The sequence below is a fragment of the Boleophthalmus pectinirostris genome, unplaced genomic scaffold (genome assembly GCF_026225935.1).
Source record: "Boleophthalmus pectinirostris isolate CB_2022bp ecotype Guang Dong unplaced genomic scaffold, ASM2622593v1 HiC_scaffold_9, whole genome shotgun sequence".
NCBI lineage: Eukaryota > Metazoa > Chordata > Actinopteri > Gobiiformes > Gobiidae > Boleophthalmus > Boleophthalmus pectinirostris.
The window spans coordinates 22,954,979-22,981,411 of record NW_026571541.1 but is presented as its reverse complement, the minus strand read 5'-3'; the positions used below and the strand labels follow the sequence as shown (position 1 = coordinate 22,981,411).

The following is a 26,433-nucleotide window of genomic DNA, read 5'->3' as shown; positions in this document are numbered from 1 at the left end:
AGTATTTATTATTCATTTTATATACACTGCTGCTACTAAAAGTATACTGCTAACGCTTCTGCTCCAGTGCTCTGTACCAGCCTCTCCAGAATATTTTTGATGAGTGTGCAGAGGAGAGATTGTGAAGAGGCATGCTGTGGTTACTACGTACAATTAAAGAACTACTAAACATGTTCCAGTAAAGTCCAGTAGTAAATATTCACCAAAAATATGCATACGTGCAGTTTTAGTCCAATGCTATATTTGCACCAGTTCTATATTTTGTATTGCTGTGACTTGTTTTCACCATATTGCCTCATCACGTCCTGGGCTGGGAATAGCAGATCTCATATCATTTGCTCACATGTATCATTTTTCACCCAGTTCAGTGCATTTCTGTAATCTAGCAATCAGTCATTTCCTATGAGCGATGGCACCGTCATATTTGCTCTGTGTGACGTCTCAGAACTGAAAACAACCTCCACTGTGGCCATGTTAGAGAATGATTTACTGGAATAAAAGTTGGGGTGACTAACTCAGTTTCAGAGTGCAGTTATGCCAGTACATTTTCAGTTATTTCATACGGTTTCTGAAAGTTTTTTCATGATTTATGGACAGTAACATCACATAAATGGTTCCAGTTTTGTTGCATTATTGACCTATTTATGTAAAACTCCTGTATGCAAACTTTTTTTTAGCTTTGTTGTAATCAAAAATGAACAGAAATTGGAGTTTTGTTTCGTTTGCCTTCTTTTTGAGAGTTCAGAATGCTAGAATCTCTGATATCTCTTGATTTGATCCAGATCCTTGATTTGAAGCTCCTCCATATTTTTGAGGCTGTTGCCATAACGACCTGTCAGTGCCTCATCTCGTCAGGTCTCAGAATCTAAGCAAGGTCAGTACTTGGAGTGGAGAGTGCTAAGAATGCAGGCGCCTCGGTGCAGTATCTTTTGTGAAAACTGATGCAACATTGAAACTTTGGTGCTAGCTACTGTTCATACAAAAGTACGGTGTCCAGACCTCCATTTTTGCGTGGGACAGTCCCAGTTTTGAGCTCTGTGACTACTATCCCTATAGATTTGTCCAAAATCATTATTTTTTAAATGTTTTGTTTTATATAAGAAATGTCCCAGGTGTCCCTATTTTTGAACAATTGGATCGCCACCAAGAGTAAAGGGGAATATATTGCAATTTGTTTAGCTAAAATACAGAAAACCATGCTTATAAACATAAACATAAGGCAAAAGATTGTACTGACAGATTATGACCCACAAGTGAGTCAAGAATGGCCAATAGTACACTCACAATTTTATTTACTATATACCAACCATATCAACCTTGTGTCCCAGTTTTTCATTTTGAAATTCTGGTCACCTTATAGAAATCTCCTCATTCTTCTGCCTTTCTATACTTGTTTAATTTCAGTATGATTTTATATGTAATTTTTATGAGGTAAAATAAACACCAAAACAAAGATAGATAATGAGAAATTTAATAAGTCTAAAGAATATGTAAGCCTCAGTAGGAACAAAAGGAACATTCTGAACACGTACTCATATATTTACATAATTAGGCCATCTCTTATTTAAACAAATTTGACAAAAATAGAGCTGTTGTTTTGTATTATTATTTGTATATTTATGTAATTATTTGTCTGGATCTGGATTTTAGTTATTTTTTTCTGTTTGCTGTATGTCAAAAGTTAAATGCCAAAGTCTATTGCCAGGAATAGATGTAGACTCCAGGAAGAATATCATCCGTTTTTGTCAGTAGCTAATGGGGATCTAAATTTAAAAACTAACAAACAAACATATTGGCCCTTTATCCAACATAGGCTGAACCAGATGGCAGCAACAAGTCTTCCTCTGACAAAAACAAGCCAGAGTGAAAAATAGCAGTGATACAACATCTTTACACGCGCATGCTTTGTTGTTGTGTTCAGGGAAAAGACACGGAGTATGTAAAACACAAGTTTAAAAACAACAACACACTATACTCGCTTCTCTCTCTCTTCCTTTCCTTCTTTACCTTTCACTCTCTCTCCTTCTCTTCCTCTCTCTTCTCTCTCTCTCTCCCTCTCTCTCTCTCTGACAGATTTTCCTGAGCAGGTCACCTCCTCTGAGTCTTAATTATGGAGCTAACAAGTCTCATAGCGACGCAGTGATTCAGGACGCGCAGACAGGTGCCATTTTACACACACATCTGGAGGCAGGGGCTGTGCAGCATCAGAGAGGCTGACACATCATCATCTCCCCAGAACTGTTCATGTCACTGCATAAAGAGCTATAGTGTGACTGACCACCTGGCCTCTTTCACTCATTTAGGTCCCTCTGCATTGTCCCACGCATTTAGAGAATGTTCTACTATGTTTTTTTGATGCCACATGAATGAAAAGTGAGATAAAGATGATGTTTTTTGTCTCACAAAGAAATCTAAATAAATACGTATTTGTGAAAAGTACTTCTCAAGAGTCAGAAGGACAAAACATTAAAGGTCCTATATTACGCAAATTTGGCTCTTGTGAAGTTTAAGCCATGTTATGTTATAACCTCCTCAAAAACATACGGGGAGTTGTGTTTTGTTTCATTCACACATGTTTGAGTAATCCTCTATTATTAATCTGTCTGCATCTCCAAAACTCATAAAACCCTGTTCTATTTTGTGATGTCAAGGAGTGGTCATTTTTAAGTTAACAGTTCCATTCTACCTTTAGTTCGGTAGAGATGGTCAATTCCAACATGGCATCACAAGGTGGAACAGAATGTTTTCTGTGTGTATGTGTGACAGAACATGAACCTATAGCTTACTGGTGTGGGATTAAATAAAGCCATTTCTTTTATCAAAACTATTTGTTGTTACTGCTGCTGTAGCTGTTATCTGTCCAGGGAATAGTGGCAGGAAGCATCCAAACTTCCATCTCCCCAGACACTTCCTCAAGCTTTTGCCAACTTCTAACTCTGATGTGTGTTTATCACCTCAAATGGAGCAGTTGCTTGCACTGTTTCAAAACAAAGTGATTCTGCTTGGTCAGGTAGAATTGATTTTGGGTTTCACTTGGCTGAGAAATTGAAGCAGTGTGGCAGGCCTTATTCCTTTTGGGAATGTTGTTGTCTTTTTATGGCAATAAATCAAAAGTGAATTACAGTAAACTCATACCACTGGTATAGAGATGACATTATCCAACAGATGGTTTAGAACTGCACAATATATATAAAGAAATATAGTTGCAATAGGCTGCAACTATTTAGATTTAGATCTCAAATGATGAGTTCAAATGGACATCCATTACGTTGCCTGGTATGAGGTCACTGTGGCCCCAGCCTGAAGACAGGTCTGGGGTCAGTGTGTGCAGGTACGTGCCTGGTGGTCTTCTACCATGAGACCTGGCTAGACACAGTTAAAAAATTTGGACCACCATGCTGTGGGCCTCCCCTGCAGGAAGGACAATAAGGGCCATAGAGTGTGTGTTGGGCAGTGGTTGACCATAGCCACACACATGTCTCTTTTGGTGGGGACAGTTGCGATCCTACACTGATTGAGGCCCCGGGTGAGAGGGCATCAGCAGGGGGTGCTGATGCTGCCACACCGGGCGGCTACCCTGTTTGCCCATGCCTAGGCCCCCCTTTAGCCTGAGCTTGAACAGGAGGTTGAGTGCTACTGGCTAGTCAGCCTCACCTCTACACACAGCCTGGGCTCTAGTAAGCAGAGACGCTGGGTTCTTCATTTCTCTGCCGTTGCCCGCTAAGAGAGGCGGCAGGCTGGTGTGGGCTTATAGCCCCACAGTTTAGTGACCACGTGTTGAAGTTCACCCCAATGAATGAGAGGGTCTCATCCCTGCAGACTCTCTACCTTTAACAATGAGCACTCAAAACACTATGCTTTTTTTTAAACATATATCACAAGCCTAATGTCTATAAGAAAAATCGTTATAAGATTCTTTTCCAAAATCATAGAGACCTATTATGTTTTACCTTAAGCTGAGTTGAACCATAGTTTTCTTAAAGACGGTGCATTCTCCATTTAAAAGGTTACATGAGAAAAGGGTATACGGCTGACTCAGAGATGTCTCATACAAAAACACCCTCGAGCTGCGTTCAAAAGTTAATGTTTTAGCTGGCTGACCTTGTGCAAACAAATAACGCACATTTGTATTTTTGTGGGAAACTGTTGCTACCGTTCATTTTTGTCTAAATAACCTGTATTTAAGGTAGTTGCCTCGGTACACTGTCACTCTATTTTGAAAGCCCTTTGCTCTCTTCAAAGCACTAGATGAAAAGTGCTGTGTTGCGTCATCAGTCTACTTCACGTTCATGTGTCTGCCTCTCCCTCTTTTGTCCTCTTTTGGGTTACTCCACACAAGTACAGAGGTTGACATTTAGCATTGACCTGGGAGTAGTGAGACTGGGAAACTATGCCTTTCATTTCTATCTTTTGTACTTTTGTTTTTAACTTTATATTGGTTAACAAAATGATTTCATGCAAACTTTGTGGTTGAGATTGAGTTTTAATATTTTTTGGTGAATTCATATTTCACAGAATTTGAGGTCTGCTGAATTTTTACAAACACATTTTTTTTATGTTAGAAAGAAGAACTCAATCTAAATTTGCAGGGTTTGTGTGTTAAACATGTGTGGGGAAAAAAAAAAAAAAAAAAACTCCAGGTACTTTTGTGATGAGGAAATAGATCAGAAAATAGCATAATATGAGTGCTTTACACCTACTTTGTGCATCTTTAAGTTAGTATTAGAAATGTGTACATTATTTGTTCAATTTTGTTTACTCTGAACATGCATTTTGAACATACAGTGTGACTAAAAAATCATAATACATAGATAGAATTGATATCCGAGTTAGAATAAACCACTAATTAATCTTTGAGTCAGCACACTTCAAAAAGCAGTGGGATGAAGTGTGACCTTAAACTCCCATCTCTCTCTAACAAGTTATTATAATACAAAAAAAAAAAAAAAAACTTCCTGTTAAAGCATTACACAAAAGTTGGTCCATAATCTGGTATCACTTATTTGTTAGACACTTCCACTTACATTTTCCCTTCTATATTGAACACAACATAATGCACAACTTCACACAACTTAATCACTGCCCTTCTCCAGCTCTTCAGTGGTTGAATACCTCACTTCTGAACAGTGCTTTTAAATGGTCAAGAGCCCCTCTTTAAATAGATAAACAGACACTCTTTTTTTGTTTTCCAGGTTCTGAGTTGTTTAAAGGTCCTATATTACACAACATGAATTCTTGTGATCGTTATTACATGTTATAATGTTGTTACCTCATACAAAACATATCCAGAGTTGTGTTTTGTTTCATTTACACATACCTAAGTAATCCTGGTTTACTACAGTCCCTGACAAAAGTCTTGTCGCTTATCCATTTTGTAGAAACAAAAGCTTATAACCTGACTTTAAATTAATCGATTGGTTTTAGAAATGTCTCATATGAAAGCTAAAACCCTCCCAATTATGCTCAATATACTAAAATAAATTTGCTTCACTGAAGAAAGATTGATCATTTAATGAACACAGAAAGGTCAGATTTTGGCAAGACAAAAGTTTTGTCGCCTACAGAAAATTGAACAAATAATTAACCCTAACCCTTCAAATACAAAAATATGTTGCATAATGGCAGTGAATTAAGTCGTGGTGCTGTGAGATTCATATTTAATATCTTGTATGACTTCCATGAGCTTGAAGGACTGCTTCCATGCGGTTCAACAATGATTCATACAATTTGTTGATGAAGTCATCAGGAATAGCAAAGAAAGCGTCTTACATGCCTCCCAGAGTTCATCAAGATTCTTTGGTTTTGCCTTCCATGCTTCCTCCTTCATTCTACCCCAGACATGCTCAATGATGTTCATGTCTGGTGACTGGACTGGCCAGTCCTGGAGCACCTTGATCTTCTTCGCCTTGAGAAACTTTGATGTAGAGATAGAAGTATGCGATGGAGCACCATCCTGCTGCAAAATTTGACCCCTTTTATGGTTGGGAATGTAAGAGGAGCTAATACTTCTTGATATTTTAGGCTATTGATATTGCCTTCCACCCTGCAAATGTCTCACACACCCCCATACTGGATGGAACCCCAGACCATGATTTTTCCACCACCAAACTTAACTGTTTTCTGGGTGAATCTTGGATCTATGCGGCTCCAGTAGGTCTCCTGCAATATTTGCGGCGGCTGTGATGTAATTCAACCGAGGATTGATCTGAGAAATCCACCTTCTGCCACTTTTCCAGTGTCCATCCTTTTAGCAGGCTGTGGGCCTTGGCAAATGCCACACGGTTTTTTAATGGCCTTTTGTTTAGTGCTGGTTTCTGTGCACTGATTCGACCATAGAGGCCATTTCGAGACAGAATTCTACAAACTGTTGTGGTTGACACAGGGACTTGAGGTGACCAGGCCTGGTGGAGTCTGCTGCAGTGGAAAAGGGGCTGGCCGTGGATTTTCGAATCAACAAACAGTCCTCTCGAGCAGTTGTCTTGCGGGGTCTGCCGGACCTGGGCTTGTCAAAAACATCTCCAGTCATTTCAGATCTTTTTCTTATTCTTTGTACTTGATGCTGAGACACATTGAAGGTGTCACCACCTCAGCAGTGGATCTGGTCTTCAGCTTCTTGATAATTAACGCTTTGGTCTCAGGGTGGATCTTAGGCATGTTGTCAGAGGTCAAGTTGCAGTTGATGTGAAGGTCTGGTGTGCTGGGGTTCTTTTTATACACACCCACTAATTGATTGATCAGTAACTGATCACAGGTGAGGCTGTAATCTAGGATTGGGTGCATCATATGACAAGGCGACAAGACTTTTGTCTTGCCAAAATCTGACCTTTCTGTGTTCATTAAATGATCAATCTTTCTTCAGTGAAGCAAATTTATTTTAGTATATTGAGCATAATTTGGGAGGGTTTTAGCTTTCATATGAGACATTTCTAAAACCAATCGATTAATTTAAAGTCAGGTTATAAGCTTTTATTTCTACAAAATGGATAAGCGACAAGACTTTTGTCAGGGACTGTATATTAGTCTCCAAAGCTCAAAATGCTATGGTCCACCTTGTGATGTCATGAAGTGGTAATTTTCAAGTTAACAGCTATCTTTTACCTTTTAAAAACATATATGGGACACTTCCTGTATTAACACATGACATCACAAGGTGGAATAGAGTTTTCTGCTTGAGAGGTGAGCTCAAACTAAACTAAACCTACATTTTTTGTCAATTTGTTTGTTTACCTTTACCAAAGCTTAAATACAGAAGATTAGTGTGCTCAACATACGTGAATGAAACAAAACAATACACTAGGTATGTTTCTGATGAGGACCATTGATTAAAAATAGCGTAAATGTATATTATCTCTAGGATCATAGACCCAAAGTCTGCAACTAAACATGTTTTGAAGTTAAAGGTCCTATATTATGCAAAATCGACTCTTGTGAGCTTTAAGTCATGTTAGAACTTTATCAAAAACATACCTTGTGTTGTGTTTTGTTTAATTTACACATGCAAATCTTGCATTAAGCTCAAAATCCTCTGTTCCACTTAACGACTGACTACCTTTTACCTTTAGTTCAGTAGAGAATGAATTTCATGGCTGAAATGATTCTAGTGAAGGTGTGTGGAGTTTAAAAACACAGTGCACCACTTCCTGTATTTCCACTTGACAACACAAGGTGGAACAGTGTTTTCTGTTTGAGTGAAGAACTCCGTCTTTTAAATATGCAGGGTTTGTGTGTTAAACATGTGTGAATGAAACAAAACAACGCCGGGTATGTTTTTGATGAGGAAACAACATTACAACATGGATCAGAAAATAATATGTTGTGTATATTTCTTCAGTCTGACCAGTAACGTTTCTGCATTTATGATCATTCCATGAATCACATTATAGACTGGGCCTCTGCATTGAAATTCCACCTCTGCGCGTGTGCGTCGGACAGCGCGCCTTGTGCATTGTGTATTGAGCGGGCAGAGAGGGGCTCCATTGGTATTCATCTTGGGTCCTGGCTCCTCTGCTGCAGTCATCTCTGCAGTCTGAGACACAGTGAGCACACAGCCCCCTCCTTCTCCACTCTCTCTCTCTTTCTCTCTTTCGCTCCCTCTCTCCCACCCTCACTTACTCTGCCTATCACCAGGAACGCAGCTATCTATCCATTTATCTGACGTCTTTTATCTTCTTTATCTTCATCTGCAGGCCTCCTGATTTTCTCCTTCACCGTCCTCTCTTTATGTGTGACGCTGCGTTTTGGAGGGTCTGTTGATATCTGGACAGCAGGTTTTAATAGACAGGAGTGTACAGTGTGGAATGGGGGAACAAGTAGGGGGAGACATTCGGAAAATTGTTTGAAGCTGGAATCAAAGCATGTTGGGCTAATCCAGTTTTTCTCAACCTGTGGCGCGGTATACAAGCTCCTTCTGGTAGCACTCAGGCTCTTCTGTAGTAGTTTTGGGTTTGCTTAAAGGTACACTATGTAACTCTTCTGGTGGAGGATCCGTAGCCTGCTTGTCTCCATGGAAATATTTATGCTTGCTTTGCTCAGAATGTTCCATATTAGTGTATTAAACTTATCCATATTCCAGCCAGACAAAGAATAGTGCCAGCAGGCTGGGTTACAGATAAGATCTTTGGAGAGGTGACCCTGCCAGTAAGAATATTCCAGAAAAAAAGTAATAACATCTGCATGGGAACCAAAAAATACACCAACCCTCCTTCACAAAAGTTACACTGTGCACATTTAAGCTTATCTTTGCAATATATCTGTACTGGGGCAAGACACATTTTGCTCAAATACATGGGAAAAATTAGACACAGGGTCATTTTTACTGATTAACAACCAATAGTCCACCTTCTTTGTTCTATCTTTTCATGACCCCAAGTCCAAGTATGGGTGTTTAATATTTAGCAGCTGATGTTGTCAACATTCCCTGGGGGTGTGATGCTAAATGTAGGCACTGCTCTGTCTCAGGTTTGTTACACTTTAATCTGAGGTTCACTTTAACTCAATCTGACTAGAAAGAACTGACTTAGCTGGAACTAAAGTGATCTGATTTGTGCTCTTAAAAATTATCACACATAAAATTACAATCACAAAGCAAACTGTTTTTCAATTCACTCACCATTTTATGAAAATTAAACTCCTAAATAGGACCCTGAACACTCATAGCTTTATTCATGCTTACTGGAAGATGTTTGGAAATAGGCTGATGACGACTTCCAGTGCAGTTATCACTGGGCATGTCATAAAACCATGGATCCAGCGCTCTTCACTTCATTTTTTTTTTAAATTAGACTAATTAGAATACACAACTTAATAGGCAATTTATAAAAGGAAAAAAGAAAGAATACAATGATATCTATATGAAGAAAACTGGGCCATTCTGCCATTTTCTCAGTTTCTGTATGGTAAAAGCAGCTGTTAAGGTCAAAATGAGATTACTGTGTGCCGTCTTCATCTAATTATGAAGCGTTTTATCCTCTGCAAATGGAGAAGTGCACTGTTAACATGCTAGTTGTTGTTAGTATTACAGTGTTGGCCTTTACTAAGCCCTCTGATGATGTTTGCCAACTAAAATATTGTGATAAATTGTGGAAAGACAGACAAAATCATAGTACAGCTTCTGATTACAAATGAATGAATGAATCATCTTTTTTTTATTTTTTTTTATTTATGCTACCTCTGTTGGAGACTTTATCATGTTTTATAACAAATAAATAGTCCAACCATGACAATAATTCACATAGACAGTCCTACATTTTCTCATTATTACCTCCTACAGAACCCACCAGAAGTCATCATCCGCATGTTTCCAAATGTCTTCCGGTTTTGTGAGGTAAGCGTGAATAGAGCCCACTGATCACAGTCTCCTGAAAATGTGTTGTTTAAATCCATTTTGTGTTGTTTTTTTTTTTTTCTTGAACCTTACCTTACCAGAGAATATTAAAACTTTTTTGAAAGTGTTTGCTTATGTGTGCATTATGTCACCATAGTAACTGCTAAACATTTCACCATTAGGGATACATGTAGAACCCCCCCACCCCCCTCAGCATGATGTCACTGCAAAGTATCAGTAAATGAATAAACCCATTGTATTTTACTCAGTTTTCCTAGCATACACTTGAGAATTACTATAGAAACAAACTCTTTATATTCATGAATAAGCTGTTTGGATTTGTGACCATCCTTGACTTTGCAGCACAACAGGTCTCTATAGCTATGCACGCCGCAGACTCTTGGCACTAACACTAGCTCCCTATGCACCCTTTTCACGTTTTCATCCTCACTCCAATCAAGAAGCCGCTAATGGCCGGACATGAGTGCACTTTGCCGGACCAGAAGTGACCTTGAGATGGACGATTCCACAACATAGCTTTTATGCTCGGGCGTTGCCGTATTTAATGGTTAGGAGAGAGTGAAGTCTTTTTTTATTTTTTAAAAGTGGCAATAAATTCACAACAAGACATAAGGCAAAGGGAAAATAAAAATGAGGAGCGGTAAACTGATCAGGAGCCAGCATCTCAGAGGAATTGGATGTGTCCCGGTCAATAAAGGTCTGAAATTACAGCTCTGCTCCACTGTGTGTGCATGTGTGTGTGCGGTGTGTCCGTGTGTGTGTGTGTGTGTGTGTGTGTGTGTGTAAAGGGGTTTGTCTAATGTAAGTATAGTGTAAAAAGCCGAGGGTGTGTTGAATAGTTAATAGTAGCAACATATTGGTCTAACGCCATGACTAAGTAACAGCACTGTATTTCTCTAACTACTAATGATAGGCTTCAGGGTCACATACAAGTACAACATAACAAGTGAATTACTGTAGAGTTTAGTCGGTATGTTGTGTTAAAGGACCTATTGTGCTTGTGTCTGCTATATACTTATAATCTATGACAACTGTGGATCATTATGATTTTTTTTTTTTCATTTGCACCAAAATGACCAGGCAACACTACTGAATCCTATTTGTATCACTGATTAAGAAAATAAAATTGGAGTATGAAGTAAGTGTAAGATACACAGCAGTTGGCATATGTCAGAAATTATTGGCAAAATGGTAGCTTGAAAATAAGCAATTAATCCAATCCACTTTATTTATATAGCACATTTTATAAACATGGCAGTTTCCAAACTGATGCACAGACAAATTAAAACATCAAAAGACAGTAAATCCTAAATAAAAACAATAAATAAAAAGTAGCAGAATACATAAAGATAGGAACGATTGCTCAAACATGCACAAATCACTTCAAATACAACTACGGGTGAGTAAATGGTGACAGAAGACAACTATGACATGGTTAAAAGGTTGATTTTCCATAGTAGGTCTGATGAACTGAGAGTTATTGTGTTGCCTAGGATGTTCCATAGTATGGCATTATATTTATCTATTACCATGGAGGCTTGTGAAGCAACCTCATTCACTCTAAGGCTCCATCCACACTAGTACATATTTGAATCCTTTTCGTTGCGGATGCAGTGTTCGTCCACACTAATCCAATTGAAAACGGCTCCAGAGACAGAACTATCTGGTGTCATCAGCTCCCACGAATTCATCTGAGTACGGATCTGATCTGGCACTGTGTGGACGCCTGAAAACGCTGATACGCTGATGTAGGTCTATGCACCGCAAAGTAGCTAATTCACCGCCAAAACGCTAAGAGGCTAGAATATATTCATATATACGGCCTATGCGTATGACCTGCAGACATATAATCTCTGAAAAATTTCACATGAATCATCTCCAATGCGATAGAATCACATAACAGACTCACCATCAGCAGAACACCCCTCTGTCACAGAAAGAACACATATAATCCACTGAGTCGTGTCCTTTAGTCATACAGAAGCTGAACCACAGCAGCGCATAATAGCGAGCTGTTTTGAGCACTCAGTTTATGCATATTAGCCATGTGGTTTTAAGCTTCGTTTCTGTAAAATGCTCAAAGCTGTGTGGATAAAGAAGGATTGCGGACACAGAAATGACGTGTGTGGACGCAGATCGTTTCAGATACGGTGATACGCGGATTTGTTTCAGTGTGGGGTCAATGAGCGTACATGTGGGGTCTAAGATCGTAAATGGGGTCTAAGAACATATGTTATTATAGCGTTTAGTCAGTGCCATACTGTAGAAAAGTTACATAGTGTACCTTTAAATATTTATTAAAAAGTTATTGTTCAGCAAAATGTGTGCTTTTCTTATATATTTATGGATCACTGAAGTTGGTATACATTTTGCTGTCTCAGTAAAAGTGAACAGTTCTTTTTCTCATTAGTCCAAAAAGCATGCCTTATATACTAAAATTCTATTGTAAAAGATATAAATTTGGCGTGAAGAGGGCTTGGCAGACTCAGCAGTAAGAGTGTCTTATCTCTCGGGGTGTGTCCCATTGGTTCTGCTTCACTTTCATTACCCACCTTATTATTTTATTTCATTATCCCTCTCATTATCGCGCCTGCTGCTGCTAATCTTTAATCTATTCATCTGATTTTCTTTGATGTGTTGCCTTCTCTCCTCTCCTCCGCTCCTCCATTGTTCGGTGGCGTTGCTCTGTCTCTCCCCGTGAGCTGCAAAATTCACTTTAGCTCACACCTTTAAAGGAACGCAAGAAAAGTCAAGGTAAAATCACAGCCTATTTTGGTGATTAAAGGGGATGTACATTTCCCCCCCATGTAATTGTAAGTGTTGTTTGTTTTACCCCAGTAGATGTATGGTAAAAGCAGCTCTTAGGGTTAAAATGAGATTGCTGTGTGCTGTCTTCATCTAATTATAAAGCGTTTTATCCTGTGCAAATGGAGAAGTGCACTGTTAGCATGCTAGTTGTTGTTAGTATTGCAGTGTTGGCCTTTACTGAGCCCTCTGATGATGTTAGCCAACTAAAATATTGTGATAAATTGCGGAAAGACAGACAAAATCACAGTACAGCTTCTGATTACAAATTAATGAATGAATCATCTTTTTTTTTTATTTATGCTATCTCTACTGGACACTTATTTTTATCAAGTTTTATAACAAAGCAATACTCCAACCATGACACTAAATCACATAGACATTCATACATGAGTGTACGCATATACTGAAAGCAAAGTGGGTTAAGCATCTTGCCCAATGACACACTAGCAGTATGCACAGGCAGGATCCAGAGTGTGTAGAACTACCAACTTTTGGGTTGCTTGATGAACGCTCCATGTACTTACAAAAGGAGCTACTACCACAATGGGTCAAACATAGAGAACAAATAAGTATTACAGTAACAGCAATTACATCATAACTAGAGTTTTGTTCCATAGAGTGGGGATGAGTGCTTCCACCCACAAGCTGAAATCCACAAATGTAGGATGGTATTTTTGTTTGTTTGTTAGTTTTCAAAAGCATTTCTTTTGGCCAACGCCACTTTTCATTAAAGGTACATTGTGTAACGTTTCTGGTGGAGGGACCATCACCCACTTGGCTATGTCATTGCTCTGCCTGGAATGTTTCACAGTATGACATTACACATCTCTGCCTTACATTTATTTAATTAATTACATGTGGTTTTATTGCTCAAAAATGTGAGCAGGGTTGCCTCTCCACAGATCTGACCTCTACAACGGTCTGGTTTGGTCTCCTTGAAGATAGAGTGGTTATGGCTATGTTTATATGATGACAGTCTGAACACAAGACGCAAAAGTGGCGCTGCGTCTTCACTTTTTATTCCGCATTTAGACAAGCATTTTCGGGAGGAAATCTGCATGCATACGGTGACACAAAAGTGTGTGGAATTCGATTGGGTATGCATGCTGGACGGCTAGATGTTGACGTTAGGTGGTGATGTATGTGATGTAAATGCGTACGTGATGTGAGCAGATCTGACCAGAGTTTTGCACCTTGGGCAGTGCAGACAGAAACTCTACTGCGGAGCATATTCAACTTTTGCACTCTAGAGGGTGGTTTCAGATTTTTGCATTTTTAAGCCCCAAAAATGCTGTCATCATCTAAATGAAAGGCACTTCCAATAAAATATTTTGTCATTTTTTACCGGCAAGCGTTCTCGTGTAAACAGGTCCTTAATGCCATACTGTGAAACATTCTAGACAAAGCAATAACATCTTCTTGAAGAAAAGCATTTAACGGACCCTCCGCCAGAGAAGATATACATTGCACCTTTAACAATGTCCATTCTTTTATTTGAGGCAGACATGGTTAATATTAATAACACCTATTCATTCTTCATTTTGATTAGAGACTGCTGAAGGCTTATGTTGTTTGTGGAGCTTATGCATTTTGGCTGTGTTAGGGCAAAGCAGACCTTAAACAGATGTATTAATCTAGTATTCACCCCAGGTAGAGTTGTCATGAAAGGGGGATGGAGCTCTGGAGACTGAGCCTGTCTGTTGGAGCAGGCTGTAAACATGTTTATTTCACTTGTAAACTCACCATTGGGTGCTGTTGAATTTCTTTTGCCTCAATTACAGTTTGTGCCTTCAAGGAATTTTGAATTCTGCTGGCTCCTTTTTAGATCTGCAAAGTTTTCTCACCTGGAAAATAAACTTGGAATGTGTTGCCTATAATATTATTTTCTTGTATGCTGACCGCTGCTTTATAGTCTCCCATTTTTAGAGATATGATATTTCATCCAGTGCAAGGCTATTCAATAATTTAAGTTTCAAGTTACAGTCCCATATGGAGACAAGGTGGCAGTATGTTTATATAAGAAATTTTCAACTTTCTTCAAATATTGGCACTGCTAGATTTTAAAGAAGGGTATTACACTTCTTTGGAGTATTCATTGTTAACACATAACATATTTAGATCACCATGTTACCTTTTATTGTTTTGAAAATGTCATTCCCCCTTGAGTGCTATCACAACACAATCTATATCATTTTAGCCTGATTCATCAGCTGGCTTCACTTCGTGGAAACTGTCTGACCTCGCAGGATTAGGATTCATTAGCTTGAAAGTAGGTGGGTACGTTTTTTTTATTTAACCAATCGCTGCTATTTGGTTGTGACGTATGTAATGTGCCAGAACGCTCAGTGGTGTCCAAGTAATTGCTGGCACAACAACGAACAAAGCAGTGAGTGAACATGTCTGTCAACGATCATTGTTGTTTCTGCGAGATGAACTTACGAATTAAAGGTGCAACAAAAAATGTGAAGTTTGTATTTGACAAAGGAAGTCCAAAGGAGGATAGCGTATGCAGTCTGCTATTGCAACTCAGGTTAGTTCAGCTCTTTGCTGATTGACTGGTGCACGGTCTACAACTTCTTGCAAACTGTCTAGTGTATTCTGATTCCTGACCTAATCGCTGGAGAGAAATGAAATTGAGCGGAGGCACTAGGTGGTGCCAGCCTGGCTAATATCATATACCAAAAAATGTGTGAAATGTAGAGATTCCAAGATTACTCAAACATGCATGCATGAAATCTAAAACCACTTCAGGCATTTTATTTATTTATTTATTTTATTTATTTATTTATTTATTTTTGGAACAACGCATAGTACCCGCTCTTTAAAGGTGCACCATGTAACTTTTTGGTTGTGAATCCGTCTCCTGCTTGTTTCTATGGATATGTCATTGCTCTGTCTGGAATGTTCCACAGTATGACATTAAACACCTCTACCTTACGTTTATTCAGTTATAAGTATTTTTTAGCTCAGAAATATCAGGCATTCTCACTGTGAGCGGGGTCGCCTCTCCACAGATCTGACCTGTAACTTGGTCTGGTTTGGTCTCCAATGAAGAGAGAAAGGTTTAATGCCATACTGTGAAACATTCCAGACAAAGCAATAACAGCCACATGGAGAAAAGCTCTTGAAGGACCCTCCACCAGAAAAATTACTCAAAAGCACCTTTGAAAGTATTGCTTTGATATCTACAAAATTAGATTAGAGAAAGAGAAATATCTGAAATTGGCTGAAAAAATCCATATCAAATCAGCCCTACACATTGCAATACCTATTTATTTGAGTCTGCTATTGTGCCATAAAATGAACTCTTTTGAATCATACATCTTAACATGGGACACATGAAACTCATCCGTCAACCCATCTCCAACATCAACGTACAAAATACAAGTCACTTAAGCACATCTAAAATTGCCAGTGCTTATTGGTTTAGAAAATCACATGTGCTGAATGAAAGCATCTTGTATTCATGTGTGTGTTGGGGGGAAAAGGAGGGGGAAACGTTGTACCATTAATCTTTCACATGCTGGATTCGAGAAGGCAATCTGTTGGCTATCATAGATGATACATGGCTAGCTGTATGGTCCCTCGCCTGTTGCATACCAAAGCTCGGAGACTTGTCACATACAAAACCAAGGACACCGCTCCGAAAGCTCACCCAAGGAGACGCTAGGCAAAAACAGCCCTTACTGCCTGTACGCGTGATGAAAAGGTATTGAATTCGTGGAGGCAAAGGTGGTCGCCAACGCTAACCAAGGCTAAGCACAGATTTCAAACTTTCCCTTTGCACCTCAGTCGAACTGGAAATCAAGGACATGCATCAAGAGAAAGTCTGTAAAGTTCTGTATTAGTCACTAAAGTTTACTGTATATTCAGCGTTGCGTTTAGTATCTTATTTATTTATTGTGATGTAGTTTGGTGGGTTCAAACTGTTGTGGGTTTGTGCCTTAGGTGTGAGATGTACACTATCTCTGGAGTCCAATTAGAATGGCAAGCTTGAGGTTTAGTGAATATTTCAAAACCTGCTTTTACGGTCTGAGGAGTTTTATCAACAATATATAGGCTACTGCATATGGAATGTATAACTCAAAAAAATACTACATCACTAGACTGATAATGGGGAAATAGTGGTGAAAACTATTTGGAAGAGGGTCCATATCATAGACTGTGTAAAGAAGTGGACATATGGAGAGTGACATCACCCAGTTGAGTTCTATATTAGGAATAGGAATTTATTCACAGACAAAATAACAAAATGAAAACACCAGCATCATGTAGAGGGGGTTAATATGAACATTTTAAGAGCAAAATGATGAAGCTCACTGCAGCATTTACAGAAAGAGGAGTAACAATTTTTTATGTAGTCAGTTGGAGCCAGAGTCGATGGAGCCAGAAGTCCTCCCATGTTCACTTCCTATTTGATACATGGCAGTTAATGGGTTGGCTACACCCATATATATATATATATATATATATATATATATATATATATATATACAATCTATGGTCCGTATGCATCAGAAGTGAATGCCTTTCTCACTGGAAACAAACAAATTAGTCTCAGTAAAAAGATCAGTTTCATACCTAATTTAAAAAAAAAAAATGTGTTAACAGTTTTTTGGGCATTTTAGAATCATGTACACATGTGTTTCAAGTTCCTTAATACCTAAATACAAGGGGTGGTTCTAATCTGATTGGCCCCTGAAGTGCCCCTGTTCTTTCAATCAACTGAGGAGAAGAACAACTGGACAATTCAATGATCACTGATGCAATTCCAGCTCCAAACTCTTGGCGGCAGTTGACCTGTTGCATCAATACAACTTAATGGGAGAACAAACAGACCTGTGGAGGGCTTTTTTTTTTACTGTCTATGCTTGTATTTGCACCATACTGAATTAATCGTTTGTGTTCTTGGATGTACTTGACCCCTTAATGGCCTCTGTTTCAGAAAATTTCTAGAACCACTACCGCTAAATACACAGTTTGATTGTTTCATGTATAAAACTATAGGGTACCACTTTGACAATGGTCATTTGTTCTGTTTTGGCGTAAACAACATGAGGAAAAGAGACAGTTCACACATTATAAATTTATCCTTTGAAAAAAAAGATTACATCAGCATTTTTAGTTAAGTTGTATTTCAACAACGCTGTACAAGTACTTCATAACATTGGAATGAATATTGTACCATGCTGTAAATATAATGCTGATCTTGCTGATCTGCACCTCCATCTCAGCTCCTCGGGTAAACTACACTACATTTTTTTATTATTATTTATGTCCTGTAAAATTCCTACTAAAAGTGTATCAGAAAAACCAAACCCAGATTCCCACGCTCACCTCTGTCAGATAAACATGCAAACTGAACACCAAGGACATCATGCGTCACGTGGCGGACATGCTGTTAATCATGGTGTCCTCTCCGTGTCTCCAGTGGACCATTGAAGGTGTTCCGTCTTCATTTGGATCCTCTCGCTCGCGGTGCAGCGTCGATCTGAGACGGCGTCAAATGGCTGTGTTATGATTAAGCTGTTGTGCTGCTCGGTGTAATGAAGGCTCAGAGCATTTGTTTGGATGGGAAAAAACAACATGAGGCGTTCTTGACAAAACTGAGATTGCAAATTTATTGATGCAATTAGACCAAAAGAAAATGTTTGTTTCCAGCTAGTGGTTTGGAGTAATACATGTTTCATGAGAGAATAAATGTGTGTCATTCTTATACGATGTAAAGCAGAGCAAATTATTTTTAAACAGATGAAATTTTGCATACAGCGCAATTTTTATTTATTTATTTTTTTCATGCGTACTATTGTATTACTATTTATTTCTGACTAAAGTACAAATCAATGTAATATTTATAATAAGAAAATTTACTTCTGAATTTTGGAGTTGACAGAATAAAATTTTCTTTTACAGTAATGTACTGATTAAAGATGAACCATGTAACTTTTCCGGTTGAGAGTCTGACCATGAGCTGTTATTGCTTTGTCTGGAATGTTTCACAGTATGGCTTTAACGTATTTACCTCCATAAAGACAAACATGACATCATAATGCTGATTTACAGGTCAGATCTGTGAAGAGGTGACTATGCTCAAGGTCAAAATGTATGTTTTTAAAGGTGTTTTTAAAAAACACAAATAAATATATGTTAGATAAGTTTAATACCAAATTCCAGTTTTGCAACGCACAATTCAAGAACAACAAACAGAAATAGACACTCAAAAATCGAGATAAATATTTTTAAATAGATTCCAATTGAACCTTGTACAAGTATAATAAAATAAAATAGAGGGGTACAGTGGCTCTATGATTTCATACAGTGCAGTAGTTTATTTTTGTTATTTGGATGACTCCACAAACCCACTTTCTAAATTAAATAGAAGAATAGCCCCATAATCTCTCCATTGTGTTGTGTCTATGACCACGGGTGCAGACATCTCCTCCTTAATAGTGTCTTTTTAGTGTACTTTTAATCTCCTGTATTGATCTGGACTGTCTCCAAACAGTGAAAACAATTTGTCTTGCTTTAGCATATACTTTTTAAGGGCTTGCAAACTCCAGGAGTTTGCAAAGTAGATGTTTTCAATAGACTTATTTCTCTTGAGCAGATGGTTATTTGTAAAATGTATAATTTGCCTCCCACATGGTTCACCATCCAAATACCACCACTACATAGAGGCATATTGTTTATCCCATATGTTCACTGTAATCTATCAGTGTCTCAGGGTTAGAAAACATATTGTATAGATATTCAAAGCTGTACAGTCTCAATAAATCTATTCAAAGGTTTCAGCTTTCTGTTTATATTGGCACTGTTCTAAGCACTTCTCACCATTCAGACATTTAGTTTTGTTAATTGCTTCGGTACAGTATGTTGTCCTTTGTTATGTAAAATCTACTTTTATTTTTTAATCATAGCAGTCTTTCCTCAGCGTAGTCAAATGCATTGTCCTACATTCAAGGCTCAAAATTCCGGTTTTCACCTAACCTCTATCTCTGCCCACTGCTCTATATTTATTTGTGTTTATTCAAATAATTCCATGTTAAAGATTTATGGTTCAAAAATGTCACATAGACATTTTTCAACAATAGAAATGAGTAAATTATAAATTGCTGCTTGCTACACTGAAATGCTAGCCAGGATGGTGCCACCTAGTGCCTCCACTCAATTTAATTTCTCTCCAGCGACTAGGTCAGGAATTGGAATACACTAGACGGTTTCCAAGAACGAAAGTGCAAGTTCGGGCACCAGCCAATCAGCGAAGAGCCATACATTCTGTGTTGGCAACGATTCCCGAGATCGGGGATTTAAAGCCAGAACAAAGAGAATGTTTGCTGAATTGTATCAAGGGGAGATTTGGGAAAAGCTTAATATACCAGTTAGCCCATGAGCAGCGCATTACATACGTCACGACCAACTAGCAGCAATTGGATAAATGAAAAAAGTACCTGCCTACCGTCGAGCAAACGAATCCTAACGCTGTGACAGTTTCTACGAAGTAAAACTGGCTGATGGTGCATGGTGGCTGAGTGGCTAGCACTCATGCCTCACAGCAAGAAGGTTCCGGGTTTGATCCCCGGGTTGCCCGGGCCTGTCTGTGTGGAGTTTGCATGTTTCTCCCCGTGTCTGGATGGGTTTCCTCCGGGTGCTCCGGTTTCCCCGATCAACCCAAAACATGCTACACAGGTCTCCAAGAACAGTTGATAGTCAAGGTCAGTTAAATACAATCAGTCAATGAACCTGCCCAGGGACTACTACTACCACTGATGCTACAACCTGATGTACAATGCATCCTCCTGTTAAGGTTAATGCAAAAATTGTCCCTGTCTCAAATAAATAAAATAAATGAATCAGGCTACTGAAATGCTACTATGAACTTGTTTTGAACAGGAGTGGACCTGCTTCTTTTATCAAGGAATTTCATTTCAGATCAATATTGTGATTTATAATGAACAGAATGTACAGTAAAGTAATAACCTACAAATCCTATAATATTGATATGTCTTCTTTAAATGGCCTATATTATGCTATTTTTAACTATGTTGTAATGTTTCCTCATCAAAAACATAGCAGAATTTTGTTTGTTCAACACATAAAACCTGCATATTTAGGAGTTACTGAGGAAAAAACCTTGTCATGTCATGCGATAATTCAGAAATGGCTCCACTCCAACACCTCCACTAGAGTCATTTGGATGATTTCAGACTTGGAATTGCTTATAGTTACTGAACTAAAGGTAAAAGGTAGCTGTTAACTTGAAAACTACCACTACATGACATCAAAAGGTGGAGCAGAACATTTTGATCTTTGAATATGTAGACAGAATAATAAAAAGGACATTCACACTACATATGTGTTAATGAAAAAACACAACTCCGGGTATGTTTTTGATGAAGTAACAACATTATAACATGGCTTAAAGCTCACAAGAATCCTTTTTGTGAAATACTCTATGTAACCTTTAAGGACTTATAATTGCATTGGTCAATAATTTGCTGACATGTGAGTCCCGGCACACAGACACATGTCATTCAAACTTGCCAATATTCTCTAGTGTAGTTTAACAGACCATAAACAGGCCTTTTAATCAATATACTCTTTCAGTGTTTGGATACTTAGCTCTTGGGACTAATGTTAGCTTTCATAGCACACTGTAAACATGTTCCCTTCACAACTGCCCTCTGGGATAATTCTACGTCTGGAAACACTTAAAGCATTGCCGTACCAGGTGTTGTTGACATATCCTGGCGATGAAGCAGAGCATTATGGGAGTTGCTGATATAGTGAGCGGGTCAGACCACAAAGGCCCTCTTGTCTATTTCTGATCAATACATTAACTTTTGCCCCCCACATGGGTGTTTAGTTATAGCAACGCCCCACTGAGCTCAGATCAATGCTTCGTTCTTGCTCCATTGGTTCTTCATAAGGAATCATAAATAATTGATTAATTGTCCACATGCCAAAGTACAGAAGTAGTGTGAAGTAGTAGTATGTAGCAGTAAGAATGAAGTATTATCAGGACCATTTTTCTGACCCCGTTGTACATTATTTTCTTCTATTTTCCTGTCTTATTACATTGGTTCATTTTATGCGAAGTGTATTGTTTAGGCATCCACAACACTTAACTGTGGATTCATCCATTTGGGAAAACAGATCAATACCTCAAGGACACTACACGGAGGTCCAAAAAATGTCACATTGTTAGTATTTCTTGTTTTTTCAATAATCATAACAGTCAAACATATTTAAAGATGCAATATGACTTTCTCGTAGAGCTTGCTTGTCTCCACGAAGGTCTTTTCCTAAAAGGCTCCAGAGTATGCCATTAAACTTAGATAAGCAGGTAAATTATACACCATCAGGCTAAGTTACTTGTCAGATAAGAGGAGAGGCAGATCTGTCCAAATCTCAGATTGTTTTATCTGCCTGTCATGGATATGACACTCTAGATCCACTCGTCTTTTTTAAGGTTTCATCAAAGCGTGTGGTTGTGGCTGGACAGGTAAATTCTGCAGTGGCCTGGCTTAGTTAGGTTAGCTTTGGTAAAAGTGACAGGCTACATGCTTTTTGAAGTAATTGTGGATAAGTGGATAAGTGCTTTCTGAATGTTTTTGTAATTTGGCCATTTAGGCAATCATGTTCAGCAACAAATGTGTTAACCAGGTTCATAACAGAATTGAATGATGTGAACAACTGACCATTTTGCATTACAAGTGCACTTTGTAACTTTTCTGGTAGAGGGTACGCAATTTATTACTTCACAGCATGGAAATAAACCTTGAAATCACAATGGAGACAGGTTAATGGTCAGATCTATGGAGCAGCAAACCTGCACACAGAAACAATCGTGTTTTTAAGGCATTTTTCATAACACACCTGTAATTAAACAAATGCAAGGGAGATGTTTAAAGAAGTTTAATGCTCTACTGTGGAACATTCCAGTCAAAGAAATAACATCACCATAGAGACAAGCAAAGCAGACCCTCCACTTTAGAAGTTACATAGTGTACCTTTAGCATTTGAAACCCTATTGCCAACTTCATAATGCTTTTTCCACATGGGCTACCACACACAGTTGCTCAGAAGCAGGTCTTTAGAAGTCTGTTTTTCTCTCCCTGTTGTGCTCATTCAAATTCCAAGACCTTTTACAAACACTTCACTATCTCTCCTCCTCCATTTTACTTTTAACGCTCTCACTTTGGTCTTTTCTCGTACACCTAATGGGTTGCCACTTCTCCAGAAATCGTCGGATAAGCCGAGTAAACACACCGGGAAAGACAAAAGCCTGGATGAGAGGGAGCCCTAGATTAGATCCGATTCTGTTTGGCCTTTATTGTTCACTTAGCTTTTATTTGCAATCCCGGCTGAGTTAAAAGAGCTTTCTGTGTTGTTTTTGTAGATCTCTATCGGGCCGGATAGTTGGGGGCGTGTGGTGGTTCTTCACTCTGATCATCATCTCGTCCTACACGGCTAACCTGGCTGCCTTCCTGACTGTGGAAAGGATGGTTTCGCCAATAGAGAGCGCAGAGGACCTGGCCAAGCAGACGGAGATCGCCTACGGGACACTGGACTCTGGATCCACCAAGGAGTTCTTCAGGGTAACGATTCTCCTCTTATTATACAGAGTCAGACATATAAAGAAGTTGAAGTCTGTCTCAAAAACAGAACTAGTTCACCTTAAAGGGTCCATATAAAGCTATTTTCTGATCTGTTACAATGCTGTTTCCTCACCACAAACCTGCACTTGTATTTTTGTTTCATTCACACATGTTTAACACACAAATCCTGCATATTTAGGAGTTCTTTTCTCAGACAGAAAACACTCTTTCACTTTTCCACCTTGTGATGAGTAATACAGGAAGTGCTCCAATGTGTTTTTAAACTCTGTACACCTTCACTAGAATCATGTAGATAATTTCACCCCTCGAATTTCCAATCTCTACTGAACTAAAGGTAGAAAGTAGCTGTTAACTTGAAAGCGGCTTCATGACATCTCAAGGTGGAGCAGAGCATTTTGAGCTTTGGAGATGTAGACAAACTAATAATAACGTGTGAATGAAACAAAACACAACTCCAGGTATGTTTTTGAGGAACAGACAACATTATAACATGGATTATATCTCACAAGAATCAATTTAGCATAATGTCGGACCTTTAAACAGTTTGCAGTGGTCCAAAGTTATCCCTCACTTACTTTATGCGTTGTCAGCATCCTAATTATTCACTGTGATGCGTTTATAAACTTTCAAAGGTCAGAGCAGAGTTTTGTTGTCACAGTAATGCTAACAATAATCAGCAGGCCAACAGTGCACTTCCTGATTACTGGACAATAAAACAATGTGTAATTACTAGTAGATGCAGACAGCACGCAGTTAATTAAGTGTATTGCTGATTACAACATTTTTCTAACTAAAAACAGCAATACTTGAAATTTTAAATGTGATTATTTGCACCGCCCAATCTTTTAGTACACTCATTTTAGTAATTTCAGCACTAAAAAATTAACAACTTTTCTGTGCACCAGTAGATAATGTTTGAACTTCTAATCACAGTATTTTGTATTCAGGTAAATACTGCATTGCACTGTTTTCTATTTTAATTTAAACTTTAAAACAAAGAAATTATGCTATGTTACAGTCTGAATGATTCAACATTAATAACCTATGAAAAACATGTATTAAATTAACTACTCTATTGAAATGACATTACCCATAGTGACTGAATGTGAGGGGTGGGTTAGGCTGCACCTTAATGGTCATTATCAAGATGTGCTCTGCTAGAAGTTATCCCTTGTGTAACCTTAGCGGAACAAATATTTGTGAAATGAAAAATGCTGAGATCAATGCTTTAAGCCATAGTGTAAACACTTAAATGATGCAGAGTGGAAAAAGGCATGACAGATGATAGATGACTTTTTAGAATTTTATTATCCGTATGGGAATGGCAAGACAAAAATACTGTTTTGCGTATTATGATATTGTTCTTTGTAAACTTATGGAAAATTCAGTCTGATAGTCACAAATCACATAGTAAAAATGTCTCACTTAAAGCAGCTCTATTGTACAAAGTAGACTTTTCAGAGCTTTTAACCATGTTATAGTTCTTTTTCCTTCTCATTTACTCTCTTGAAATTGTATATGTAGTGATTTGTGCATTTTTGAGCCATCTTTAACCACTTATTTGCTTAAGTGATACATATGTGTATCACTGATTAAGTCAATAATTCTGGTACAAATTTTAAAACTCTTTGTTGTTGTTGTGATGATTTTTAGTGTAGCAGCCAAGGACCCTATGCCACCTGGCTACTAATTTAAAGTTGTTCTGATGGGCTTGTAATATAAATTCAGATTCAGAAATACTTAGTCCTTTATTGGCTTACCAATGCCACCCACATATTCCCCAATACAAACAATGCAGTCAAAAAAAACACTTTGCCCCCAATCAGCAGAACCTGTAGCTGTCTTCTTGGCCCTTAAATTTGTTAAAGAGTGCATCACACTGCCACATGGTGGATGGAAGACAAAGCAACAGGCAAGCACCAAATTAAAGGTCAAAATGGCTCTTACATTTACGGTAACATCAGATCCCACTGGGCACTGCAATTTTGCAGTAACACATGATGTGTTGATGTCAGTGGCCATTTTAGATGAATATTGCCATTTAAAAATGTGCAAATTATAACAAAATGATCCATGGGTGTCACAGATTACAACTAACCATATTAATTACATAGCAGGCTCAAGCACAATGTATGTGTTTTTTAAATTATTAAAAAATGATTTTAGAGATTATCTTAAAAACCTCAAAATCCATAAAAAATTCAAAAAGTATTTGGCTATACGCACAGAAACAAGAAAAAAATACATTGGGATTACCAACAAAAACTGTTTGTCCTACCTCCACAACAGCAGCAATAACCTTGATATAAAAATTTTAACTGAACAATTAAATCAGTGAGGTCCAATTTATAAGGCCTTCACCTACTGGCCTATACACACCCAGAATCGAATAGCTTTTAAATGCTTTGAGAACAGATAATACACAAAAAAACATCTATATTCAAATCTGTATATTCTGTACCAGCTTTCTCGCATATAATTTCCCATGAATATCATTGCTGTTTACTTATAGATGTGTGCTGGGGGTTGAAGGTGAGGAGGAGGAGGGGGAGGAAGAGCAGACAGTTTGTGCCTATGTGAGCTGCACTGGCATCATCAACATAACAAGCCCACTGAAATCTGTGGAGGGTGAAAAAGCAATTTACTCTCCCCAAGCTAAAGGGGATTCGCCAGCGCCATTAATTATCTGTGTGTTCACGCCAATCTGCGCAGTTTTTTAGGGCTTCGCTGACACTTGTGTTCTATGTGAGCATGCATGTAATCATCTAAAGTGGACATATGTGAGGAGAGGGGACTGTGCTCCAAACACCACAGTTGGGAGGAGCGGCGTGCGTTAGATCCATTATGCTTTTATTCAATTGTACTTTCGATTTCTATTTTCAAATACAGCCATGTCCATTGTACTTTATAGCAGAGAGATGTCATCATTCTTTCAGTACCAGAATGGAGAGAACAAGTAATAATAATGTGTTAGTCTTTCGGTTCATGTATTATTGATATTGCAGTCCCTCCTTGTACTCTGTGGGGTAAGCGCTTGTCTTGCCTGGGGGCTAAATGATGGAAACATGGCTGCCAGTTTGTACCTCCAGCTCTGCAGTACTGTATTAATGAAAGTTTCAGTTTTCTCAATCATTATTCTGACTTTTATTAATCTAACATTTG

At 38.3% G+C, this 26,433-nt stretch overlaps 1 protein-coding gene across 2 annotated transcripts in view; it reads left to right on the top strand.

Moving 5' to 3' along the window:
- Positions 1-26,433, top strand: part of gria4a (glutamate receptor, ionotropic, AMPA 4a) — a 175,594-nt gene that overhangs the window by 128,329 nt on the left and 20,832 nt on the right. For both annotated transcript variants that reach the window (XM_020940440.2, XM_055166822.1), the window contains exon 14: positions 23,052-23,250. In XM_020940440.2, the coding sequence (XP_020796099.2) occupies positions 23,052-23,250 (199 nt within the window). The remainder of the gene's footprint in view (positions 1-23,051; positions 23,251-26,433) is intronic.